The sequence below is a fragment of the Macaca thibetana genome, chromosome 14 (genome assembly GCF_024542745.1).
Source record: "Macaca thibetana thibetana isolate TM-01 chromosome 14, ASM2454274v1, whole genome shotgun sequence".
In the NCBI taxonomy this organism is placed as follows: domain Eukaryota; kingdom Metazoa; phylum Chordata; class Mammalia; order Primates; family Cercopithecidae; genus Macaca; species Macaca thibetana.
Window position 1 is genome coordinate 109,585,289 of NC_065591.1, and position 12,169 is coordinate 109,597,457.

Sequence of the window (12,169 nt, forward strand, 5' to 3'; positions counted from 1 at the left end):
CCAGTACTTTCTTGTCCACTTCCCCTCCCCCACATATATCAGAAGAGACAGGATGGGCTGACCGTCAATGTTTGGACCTCTCCTTTGCCCCAGAGTCTACCTGGCAGTCCCCAAACTCCCAGCCCTATGCCCCAACACACACATTCTGCCTCTGAGACAAGAATCCAAGAGAATGCCCATTTGGGGGGTCACACACCAGGGGTCCCTTCCTGTCCCACCTAGTATCACCCCCAATGTCCACTGCCACAGCATCCTTACCGGGGCTTCTGATTGAAACTGCACTTGCACCTGCGACCTGAAAAGCAAAGAAACCATCCAAGGTCATGCTCCTGGCTTGGCCATAGCAGGGCCAAGGGTCTGTGCAGGTTGTGGGACTATGTAAACGGCACCCCCTAGACCTGCGCAGTGCACAGTTTGCACAGCTGCACACCGTGGCCCTCAGATGGGGTAGCTTCTTCTGGGGCAAAGGAAATACATTCCACAGCTGGAATGGCTACACCCCCACAGCCCTCTTGATCATGTGAGTCAAGAGGGATCTGTACAGATCAGGCTCACGTGGGAACAACAAACTCAGGGGCACATCCCTCGCACACTAGGGCAGTGCCTGTCTCCTTCCTCCATGACTGCCCCACTCATGCCCTATAGACACAGCACTGGGAAGCCTCCCTACCGGTTCCTATCTGTGCTCATTGTCATATGACATTTTCTTTGTTCCCGCTTCAGTGTTTCACTGAGCACTTACTATGTGCCCAGTACACTCTATTGGGTCGTGAAGATAACATGGAGGACAGGCAGCCTCCTTTCCTCTCCAGGAGATGGACCAACCAGGCTCTCGCACTGCCCCCACCTGCTTAGCAGCCTCAGTCATTGCTCTTACAGAGTGAGCAAAAGAACCAACTTACTTAGGATAAGGAGGATCCCAACCGAGAAAAGGACCACAGCGAACACCAGTCCCCCAATCCTCAGGGTCTGGTAATCTGCCAAAGGAACCAAGGGTGAGAGAGGAAGGGGCCAGGGAGACGGTGTCTGTTCCCCCCATCCCTCCTGCCAGGCAGGGCTGCATCCCCCTGACCCCTGCACCCAGGGTCCCCACTGCTCACCATAATGAAAAGGGTCCATTTCCTTCTCCTTCTCAGCTGCTGCAAAAACAAACAGTTGGTCAAGAGAAAGAAAGCTACACAACCCGGCTCCCAAATAGCTAACCTTGCCTCACAGACCTCCGTCTTCACAAAGGGATTCCGGAGAAGCAAGGCCCATTAAGCAGAGATGCCTAGAGGTACACAGTAGGGCAGGCCTGCCAGTTAGGGGGTTAGGGGAACCTGAGGGCCAAGGGCAATGAAGGCATTGAGCCTCAGTGAGGCTCCGAGTCATGCAACATCCACATTCATTGCCCCTTTTTATTCTTACATCATCCCCAGAAGGCAGGGTCAATTTTCCTCTTGTGACATACGGAGAAACTGAGACCAAGGAAGGACGTGTGACTTGCATGAGGCCAACACTGGCTAATTATGGTCTAGAGACTGACGTGCAGGTCTGACTCCCAGGATTCAGGCCACAAGACCACAGAGGCCTGGTGAGCTTGCGGGGCTTAAACACCATGCCCTGCGGGACCCTTAGGGGGCAAGGGGGCAGGCTGTGTTGAGGTCTGTGAATAAATAGCTGCTGCCTCCACGACTTCCTCTGCTGACTGAAGGGAGAGGTCCCTGACCAGACATGAAGAACCTGAGAGTCCCCCAGCCCTAATGTTCCAAGGGGCCCAGAACCTTCCAGTAGAGAGGGCTGGACAGGATTATCATCTTGTCACAGCCAGGTCCCAGAGGGGTACTTACCACTGGCCAGGACCATGGGGGCCAGCAGGCTGCAGAGGAAGACCAGCACCAACTCCATGGCGTCTGGGGACAGAGGGAGGAAAAAATGATTCTCCAGCTAAGAAGCCTCCATTCATCAGCTTCAGGCATCAGCCTGACCAGGGACCAAGTCAAATCCCCAGCTTTACTCTGCACTCATGACTTGACGAGGGTTCAAACAACCTAAGCACAAGCAGGTGACTTTTTTTTTTTTTTTTTTTTTTTTTTTTTTTTTTTTGAGACAGTCTCACTCTCTTGCCCAGGCTGGAGTGCAGTGGCTCGATCTTGGCTCACTGCAACCTCCGCCTCCCAGGTTCGGGCGATTCTCCTGCCTTAGCCTCCTGAGTAGCTGGCATTAGAGGCATGTGCCACCATGCCAGGCTAATTTTTGGTATTTTTAGTAGAGACGGGGTTTCATCATGTTGGCCAGACTGGTCTCGAACTCCTGACCTCACGTGGTCCACCTGCCTCAGCCTCCCAAAGTGCTGGGATTACAGGCGTGAGCCACCACCAGTTGACATTTCTTGGACTCTTAGAGAATGCTCTGCATCTATTAATTCAACTGGCACAATTGAGTTAGTACAATTAGCAATCACTACAACTAATGCAGGCTGAGAACCTGAAGCTTAATGAGGCTGACAGGCACCAGAGTGAGTAGCAGGGACTAGATCCTAACCCAGCATAGTAACTCCTCCACCACACTGCCTGTGGGACGTGACTTTGGTATCTCATCTGTGTCCTTCTCTACAGGCCACCCTTCTGTGGCCATCTTTATTTCATTAAGGCCTTCTGTCGCCATCTCTAGTTCATTCTGACAGCCAATACCCTGTCAGAAATATCTCTTAATATCAGATTAAATGGGGCCAGTAAACCAATGTCCCTCTAGTCTAGCCAGCTAGGTGGGGAGGAGACTTGCGGTTTCCTGGGCCCTTAAGCACTGACAGCCCTCCTTCAGGTACCCCTCACATCACACCTCAAAAGTGCCCAAGTCAGCTCTTCCCACAGGCTTTGGTTCAGAATCCTCCAGAAAGATGGTTTGATTCAATAAAAGGAGTTTGAAGGCTGGTTCTATAAGCCTCAGCACCCCAGCCTCTGCTTCCCCAGAGGATGCCGAGATCTCTGCTCAGGAGCTCATCAGTCCTGGTCTCTGGGTGGATGGCCCCAGGTGGGCTATCCTGGTGGAAGCAGGAGGCAGGGCCAAGAGGTGGCACCCAGGGATAGATTTCAATGGCAGGACACACTTCAGGAGCATGGTTAAGAGCCAGAGAGGAGAGAGAGGCTTTTGCTGAACCAGGAAATCCCAAGGCTGGGTCTGTTTTCCATGTGGGGTGAAACCGGCAGTGGCCTGAACCCCTGGACATCCACCCAGTCCAGGACCCTGATTGCCCCCAGCACGGTCACTACCTACCTCCCCCTGGCCTTGAGCAAGCAGCCACCACTGCACTTCACCTCTCGGCCACCAGGGGTCAGAACGACTGCATCCATAGCCACGACAAGGCCCAAACCTTGATTCAAAAAGCCTTTATGAAAAGGCGGTAATTTGCTTTTAATGCTATCTCATTTCACATTTGTATTTCCTTTGAATGCTACACTGTATTTTATATGTATAAAAATATATGTAACACACACATATAATGAGGCATAGTAATAATGGAAACACCAATAACCAGCAGCTTAGGAAATGGAGCTTTACAAAGACTGCTGCAGTGACCTCTATTTCCCTCCACCCCATCCCCCTGCCTCTCTCCCAGAGGTGGCCAGTATCCCGAAAATATATATTTTTTTAATTTTATTTATGTATTTATTTATTTATTTTGTTTATTTTGAGACTGAGTATCCTTCTGTCGCCCAGGCTAGAATGCAATGGTGCGATCTCGGCTCACTGCAACTTCCACCTCCTGGGTTCAAACAATTCTCATGCCTCTGCCTCCCAAGGAGTTGGGATTACAGGCACATACCATCACACCCAGCTAATTTTTTGTGTTTTTAGTAGAGACAGGGTTTCACCATGTTGGTCAGGCTTGAACTTCTGACCTCAGGAGATCCACCCACCTCAGCCTCCCAAAGTGCTGGAATTACAGGCATGAGCCACCACGCCTGGCTAAAAATATGTATTTTTAATCATTCCCTTGCTCTTCTTTTAAAAAGTTGCCAGTCAACAGATATAAAATTTCAGTTATGCAAAATGAGTAAGTGCTACAGATCTGCTGTATAACACTGTACAGCATAATTAACAATATTGAATTGCATACTTCAAGATATGTTAAGAGGGTAGATCTCATAGTAAGTGTTCTTTTCACAATTTAAAATATACAATTCACACACCAGGAAGTTTGCCATTTTAAACTGTACAATTCAGTGATTTTTAGAACATTCGCAAAGTTGTGCGTTCGTTACCAATCTTGGGTTCCAAGACATTTCATCATCCCAAGAAGAAACTTGTATCCATTGGCAGTCACCCCCGACTCCCCTTCCCTTCGACCCTGATACCATTCATCTACTTTTTGTCTCAATGGGTTTGCCCATTCTGGACATTTCAGATAAATGAAATAATAAAATACATGGACTTCCGTGTCTGGCTTTCAAGTTAGCAGAATGTTGTCAGGTTCATCTACATTGTAGCATGTATTTGTATTTTATTTCTCTTTATGGCTGAATGATATTCCACTGTATGGTTATTCACCTTGCTCTTCGTTTTAAATATATATTTAATACATACATATATCTAAATATTACGTTGTTTAGTGTAGCTTTTTTGAACTTCATAATTATGATATCATGTTTACAGTCTTTTGAAACTTGCTTTTTCTGTTCAACATTATGCTTCTATGGGTCACTGACACTGTTACATTTAGCTATAGTGCATTCATTTTCAGTGTGGTGTAATATTCCATTGTGCAGGTAAATGATCATGTATCGCTCTAGTCTCCTGCCAATGGATGTGTGGTTTATTTCCCCTCAATTTTATGCTATTGCAAACAATGGAGTTGTGGACATTTTTGTGTATACTGCTCAGGGCACACATGCAAGAATTCTGAGGAAACAGTTTTTTGATTCTTTGATCACCACTCCTGTAAGAAATACATTCTACATTGCAACCCAGCACTAACACATATTCATGTGTACCAGAAGCAATTATCACAAAATAATACTTAGTATGAATGAGATACTTTATTTTCTATTTTATTCTGTTTCTTTACAAAAAATATTTCAAGGCTCCTTAATGGGTCACACTTGGCAGTTTGAATAGTTACGTCCTAGACATAAGCCTAGGACTGAAGTCATTCATTGGGTTGTATAGTATACAAACTGTCCACTTTACACAATGATTTAAAATTGTCCTCCACAGCAGTCATCTCCATGATAATATCCTACCAGCTGCATATCACTGTCCCCATAGCTCTACAACCTGTTGTGGATATTTTCTGTTGTCAGATATTTTCATTTTTGCCAATCTAGAGGTAAAAGATGGTTTTAATGTGATTAAATTGTAATAGAGTTGGGCTCCATGTTTGTCATTCCTGTTTCTTCATCAATGATATGTTTTTCATGTCGTTTGCCCATTTTCAAGTGAGTTGACATTATTTTTGTTGTTAATTTCTTATTCTGAATACTAAACCTTTGTCATTAAGTATGGCAAATATCTCCTTCCAGTTGGTGGCTTATTTTTTCACTTTTAAAAATTGTCTTCTGTTGAACATAATTTCTTAATTCTAACATAATTGAATGCTGTGATTTTTGTGTCTTAAGACATCTTTTTTCACCCTGAGGTCAGAGTTTTCTTCTAAAACCCCTAAAGGTTTGTCTTTTACATTTAAATCTACTTGACATCCGGAACTGATGCTTGTGTATGGTGTGAGGTAGGAGTCTAGTTTTACTTTCTCCCATGCTGATACCTGGTACTGTAACCTGGTTTCAGTGGCGGACTGCCTCCCCTTTTCCTCATGATGTGCTCTACCACCTTTGTCACATATCTGATTTCTATTTGGTGTGCATCCGTTTCTGGGCTTTCTCTTTGGGTCTATTCGTCAATTTGTCTGTACTGCATTAAAACTGCTGTGTTTCAGTTATGACAACTTCATAGTAATCTTGCCACATTGTAAGAGAAGCTCCCATCTTTTTTTCTCCTCTTCCCTCTCCTCCTCTTTCTTCAGGAATGTCTTCATTATTCTTGGTTTTTTGGTCTTGAATTTCAGAATTAGCTTTTCAAATTCATCCAAAACTGTTAGGATTTTCATGGGAACTGCAATGGATCTATCTATAGAACAACCTGGGGAGAAATGACATATTTCTGATCTTGAGTCTCCTGTCTATAAATAAATCTTTTGATTTGTTTAGGTCCTTTTCAATAAAGTTCCATAAATGCTTTCATATAGGTGTTGCACACTTTCTGTTGGATTCATTCCTAAGTGCCTTATCATTTTTATTGCTGCTTTAAATGTCACCTTGTGTGTGTTTTCTAATTTTTGCTGGTAGAGAGAAAAGCAACTGATTTTTACATATTGATCTTAAACCAAATAATCTTGTTAAACTCTCGAATTATTTGTAATAACTTACCTAGAGATGCCTTTGGGTTTTCTCTGTAGATATATCATCTTTAAATGATATTGTTCCTTCTTTCTAATTCTCACACCGTTTATTTCTATTTCTTGTCTTAGTGGACCGGGTAGGAATTCCAGTGAAATGCAGAATAGAAACAATAGCAAACACACAAGCACACAACACGTACACACTCACACACAGTCTTACTACTGATTTTAAATGGAGTTTTTCTAATGCTTTGAAAGTTCCCCTCTAATCCTGGTTTCCAAGATGTTTCTGTTTTATGTTAATTATAAACGAGTGTTCTACTTCTATGGTTTTTGTCCTTAAATCTACCAGTGAAGTAAATTATATGTATGGATTATCAAGTGTTAAATCATCCCTGCATTTCTGAGATGAAACCAATTTTTTAAAATAAACAGATGGATTTGGCTTAATGACATTTTGTTTAGGATTTTTGCATCTATGTGCATGAGTGAGATTGGTCTGCAGTTTTTATTTTATTGTATTAACCTTGCCTGGTTTGGGGATGGCAGTACTGGCCTCACAGAACAAGTATCCACTCTCCTGCTAGTTCCCTGGAAGAGTTTGCAGAAGATTCGAATAATCTGTTCTTTGAGTGTTTGGTGGAACTAACCTGTAAGATCATCTGGGCTTGGGATTTTCTTTGTGGGAAGATCTTAAATGGCCCATTCAATTAATTAATGGTTATGGCACTCTCCAGATACCTATTTCTTCTTTAATAAATTTAGTGAGTTATAATTTTTAAAGGCATTTTCCCTCTTCTGCTTTCAAATGTATTGCCATAAAGTTATGCCCGTTTTTTTCATTCCTGATGTTACTTGTGACAACTCCCTTTCTCCTCGGTCAGTTTCACCAGAGGTTTAACGATGCTATCAGTTTTTTCAGAGAAACCAACTCTTGGTTTTATTAATTCTTTTTATTGTATGTTTTAAAATTTTCTTAATTCTACCCTTATACGATCTTTGGGTTTCTTCTATTGTTCTTTTTTATGTTTATCTTGTTATGTTGGATACCTAGTTCATTAATATTTAGCTTTTCTTATTTTCCAATATAAGCATTTAAGACTGCAATGTTCCCTCTAAGTGCTTTTAAAGTTTAATACTAAGAACTAAACAATAATGAAAAACCACACTTCAAAGCTTCTATAATGGGGTGAAAGCACTCCATCAAGGTTGGATTGTTGTTTAGTTCTCAATATACTTTAAACCTCCATTACAATTTCTTACTTTACCTGTGCATTAAGAAGTATGTGTTTTACACCGGGTCCTATCGTGGGGAGGGCGGGGGAGGGATAGCATTAGGAGATACACCCAACGTAAACGACGAGTTAATGGGTACAGCACACCAACATGGCACATGTATACATATGTAACAAACCTGCACGTTGTGCACATGTACCCTAGAACTTAAAGTATATATAAAAAAAAAAAAGAAGTATGTGTTTTAAATATCCAAATACACAGTGATTTTTATTTGCTTTTGTTATTGACTTCTAGCTTAAGTGCACCAAGGTCAGAAAACATGGTCTGTATGATGTACAGATGCCTTGAAACGTACTGAGACTTGCTTTATGACCTAGTACATGGTCAGTTATTAAAAGAATTATTTTCCATGTATGCTTGGAAAATTGTGAATTCTTTCATGGTTGGGAAGAAAGTTCTATATGCTTATAAATTAAGATTATCAACTGTGTTTAAATTTCTTTTTTTTTTTTTTTTTTTTTGACTGTTTCACCTACCAAAAATCAAGATCGGCACTTTAAAATCTACAGCTAAGTGGAAGCATTTATAAATGTATCCCCATATTTTAAAACCAAGGGGTTAATCTGATCAAGTCTGCCTGCACTGCTTGCTTTTGGTTGCTTGCTTTTTGTTATTTTATTTTTTTTCCCTTTTTCCATGAAGCTGAAGGCCGTGGTAGCTGAAGGCCTTGCCACTGAATGCTGAAACTTAACCTTCACTGGTTACTTTATAGATAACATTCATAGGCCACCCTGGTAATGGTTACTTCAGTTGTTTTTCAGGAATTTGGGCAGGCTCCTGTCCTGTTCAAACAGGATGAGACCACTCACCCTTCCACTGGACATGTGCAAGTGCCCCAAAGGGTAGCCTTTTGACATCAGAGGGCTAAAAACTCCACCCTCAGGTCATACTAACGCCACCATTTCCTGCACACATGTCCTATGGAATGCCACGAACCCTGACTACGCTTGCTCAGAATGAATCTGCCGTTTCATTCTTCCCCACTGCCAATCACCTTTCCCTATGCCTCAGACCACCCCACTTCCCTTACCAGTAAATATCCCTAAGCCTTATCTTTGGAGAGGCGGATTTGAGAGCTGTTCTCCTGCCTCCTTGCTTGGTGGCCTTCTGAATAAATCTTTTCTCTTTTGCAAAATCTGTGTCGCAGTGATTGATTTACTGAGATTTACTGAGCATGAGCAGAACAGACCTGAAGCTGGCCGATAACATGTCTCTTAGAAGAGTCTAACAGATAGTTTAAAACTGTTACTGTCCTGTGGGTTGGGTCTTTTAGAATTATGTAGTGATCCTCCCTGCCTTAAATTCTATGTTACTCTCTACCTTTCTGTGTCCTTATGTGTTGTGTGTGCATCTCATAAACAGCAAAGAGCTGGATCTTTGAAAAATTCTGTATTGTCAAGCTTTCTGTATTAATTGTCAAGTTTACTCCATTTAATTTACTTATTGTGGCTATTGATATATTTGGCCTGCTTTCTGCCATCTGTTTTTTCCCTGCGGGAATGTGCTTGTTTCTTTTTCTTTCCCTGCTCTTTCTTTTTTTTGGATTAGTTATTTTTATTTTTATTTTGGCAGTGGGGGGGCAGGTCTCACTATGTTACCTAGGCTGGTCTTGAACTCCTGGGCTCAGGCGATCTGCCCGCTTTGGCCTCCCAAAGTGCTGGGATTACAGACATGAGCCACTGCCCCTAGCCTAGTTTGCTTTTTTTTTTCCTTATTGCTTTTCTCCCTCTACGGTTTAGAAATTATAGAAACTATTTTAACCTTTTAGTGGTTATCTTTTTAATTTTTCCACGTGTATTCAATGTAAAAAAATTCAGAGTTAATACCTATAGTAGTTATTAGGCAGAATACCCTCCCTGAAAACACAAAAATACAAATCAGCCCATTCCTGACACATATGCTATTATTGGACAATATTTCAGTTCTTTTTAAAATTCTATAAAATAGATACTAATATTTGTACTTCATGAAAACTATGTTTGTTTGGATTCAACAATGTGTGTAGTAACCAGCCTGCAAGATAGCTCCCAGTGTCTCCTGGTATCCAGATCCTTGTACAGTCCCCTCCCACGTTGCACCAGAGTTGGTCTATATACCAGTAAAATATGCAGAAGTTATGGTATGTCACTTTCAATATGAGGTTATAAAAAACAACACAGCCTCCCTCCCTCTCTCTCTCTCTCTCTCTCTCTCTCTCTCTCTCAGATAGCTTGTTCTGAGTCAAGCTAGCTGCCATGTCTTAAGGATATTCAGGCACTCCTGTGGAGAGGCCCATGTGGGGGCCTCACTCCGAAAGACTGCTAGGAAATACAGCCTGCCATGAACCACATAAGTGAGCTCGGAAACAGATCTTCTGGCTTCATGAAAGACCTTGAGCCAGAAAAACCCAGTGAAGATTCTCCTTGATTCTGTACCCTCAGAAACTGTGTGAAATATCAAACATTTGCTATTTTAGGCTGCTGAGTTTGGAAGTAATTTGCTATGCAGCAACAGATAATGAATTTACAACATATGTACTGATTTGCTCACCATTGTTTTTGAATGTTAGTCATCCTTGAAGCCATTTTCTTTATTCCTGAAGAACATCTTTCAAAATTTTCTTTAATGAAGATCTGTTAGTTAGAAACTCTGTTTCTGTTTATTTGGAAATGTTTTCATTTCACCTTTGTGGCAAGAGACCCTAAGGCGATCCCCAGTCATTCCAGCTTTGAAGGCTTTGAGTAATCTCTTTCCTTTGAATACTGGCAGGAGCTGCAACATACTTCTAACCAACAGAATGTGGCAAAAGTGGCAAAAGGACAGCTCTCAGATGATGATATTATATCATATAAGCCTCAATCTTGCAGGCTGGAGCTAGAGAATTTTCTCCTTTGCTGGCTTGAAAAAGCAAGCTGCTATGTCATGAGACAGGCTACGGAGAGGAGCACAGGATAAGGAATTGTGGGAAGCCTCTAGCAGCTGACAGCTGCCCCTGGCCAGAAGCCAGCAAGAAGATGGGAACCTCAGTTCTTCTGCCACAAGGAGATGAATACTGCCAGCAACCTGAGGGAGTCTGGAGGCAGATCTTTCCCCAGTCAATTCTCTTATCAGACCACAACCTTAGCCAGCACCTAGACTGTAGCTCAGTGTGATGCTGAAGCAGAAAATTCAGCTAAGCTGTGCCAGACCTCTGACCTAAACAAGCCATGACATAATAAATATGTGTTGCTTTAAGCTGCTGGGTCTGTGATCATTTGTTATGCAGCAGTAGAAAACTAATACAATCCTATCCTTGAAAGGTAGTTTGGCTATGTACACAATTCTAGGCTGATAATTATTTTTGCTCTGCACTTTTAAGATGTTATTCCACTGCCATCTGGCTTCCATGATTGCTGTTGAGAAGTCTGCTGCTTATATCATCATTCCTTTATAGATGTCCTGTCTTTCTTCTCTGCCTCCTTTTATTTTATTTGCGTGTGTGTATGTGTGTTTGCTGTTGTGAGTTTCATCGCAAGTCTGAAACACAACATAGAACTGATTGTTGTGGATTTCATCAGACTTGAAAGTCCTTTACCTATAGGTTCATCCTTTTCATTGTTATGAAAAACTCTATGCCATTATCTCTTCAAATATGGCCTCTCCTCCATTCTTCCCATTTTCTCTTTCTGAGACTGTGACTAGAAGCAGGTTAGACATCCTCATTCTATTCTCCATATCACTTAACTGCTCTTTCATATTTTCCACTTCCTTGTTTCTCTGTGCTACATTCCAGGTAATTATTTCATATTAGTTTTCCATTTTCTGACTTCCTTTTTAACTGTATTTATTTGCTGTGTAACCCATTCATTTACTTTTGTGTTTCAATGATCATATTATTAATTTCTAAAGGTTCTATCTGGTTCTTTTTGAAATTGCCTGGTCATTTGTGTTAGTCTTTGTTGTTCACTCATTTTGTGTTCTCATCTCTTATTATTTTAACATTTCTTACAGTTATTTTATATTCTGCCTCTGATAATTCCAAACTCTTAAATCCTTGGGGGTCAAAATCTACATTGTGTTTCTGTGCCTCTCAATCACAGTAACTTGTTTTTTCTTGTGTTTGGTAATATATTTGATTGTGAGCTCATGTTTGCTACATTTTAATCTGTGGGAAACTGACAGTCCTAAAATGGGGCACTTTCTTTCAGAGAGCATTTGTTTTGCTTTTTCATGGCTGGGGGCAGGCTGGGGCCAGCAGATACCAACCTGAGATCACTTTAGTCCCTCTCAATGGTTCTCGGCTTCATGCAGGTAGTCTCAGGTTTGGCTTCCCAACCTAGATGGGCTCAATGCTGATTAGTCTACAGAATGCAGTAATGTCAACGAGTGTTCACTCTAAGTGCAACTATGGCTTAAGTTCTGGCTATGCTTCACATACTCCAGTGCTAGTTTTTGTTTTGTTTTGTTTTGTTTGAGATAGAGTCTCACTGTGTCGCTCAGGCTGGAGTTCCACCTCCCGAGTTCAAGTGATCCTCC

At 42.0% G+C, this 12,169-nt stretch overlaps 2 protein-coding genes across 8 annotated transcripts in view; one reads left to right on the plus strand and one right to left on the minus strand.

Moving 5' to 3' along the window:
* IL10RA (interleukin 10 receptor subunit alpha) overlaps positions 1–12,169 on the plus strand; it is a 442,741-nt gene that overhangs the window by 282,957 nt on the left and 147,615 nt on the right. The window lies entirely within an intron of this gene.
* Positions 1–12,169, minus strand: part of FXYD6 (FXYD domain containing ion transport regulator 6) — a 286,618-nt gene that overhangs the window by 3,944 nt on the left and 270,505 nt on the right. For 6 of the 7 annotated variants that reach the window (XM_050758478.1, XM_050758474.1, XM_050758476.1 and 3 more), the window contains exons 3-6: positions 1,830–1,892; positions 1,101–1,139; positions 903–977; positions 259–295 (exon numbers count right to left, since the gene is read on the minus strand). In XM_050758478.1, the coding sequence (XP_050614435.1) occupies positions 259–295; positions 903–977; positions 1,101–1,139; positions 1,830–1,887 (209 nt within the window). In that variant the 5' untranslated portion in view covers positions 1,888–1,892. The remainder of the gene's footprint in view (positions 1–258; positions 296–902; positions 978–1,100; positions 1,140–1,829; positions 1,893–12,169) is intronic. The other variant, XM_050758479.1, reaches the window with a different exon arrangement.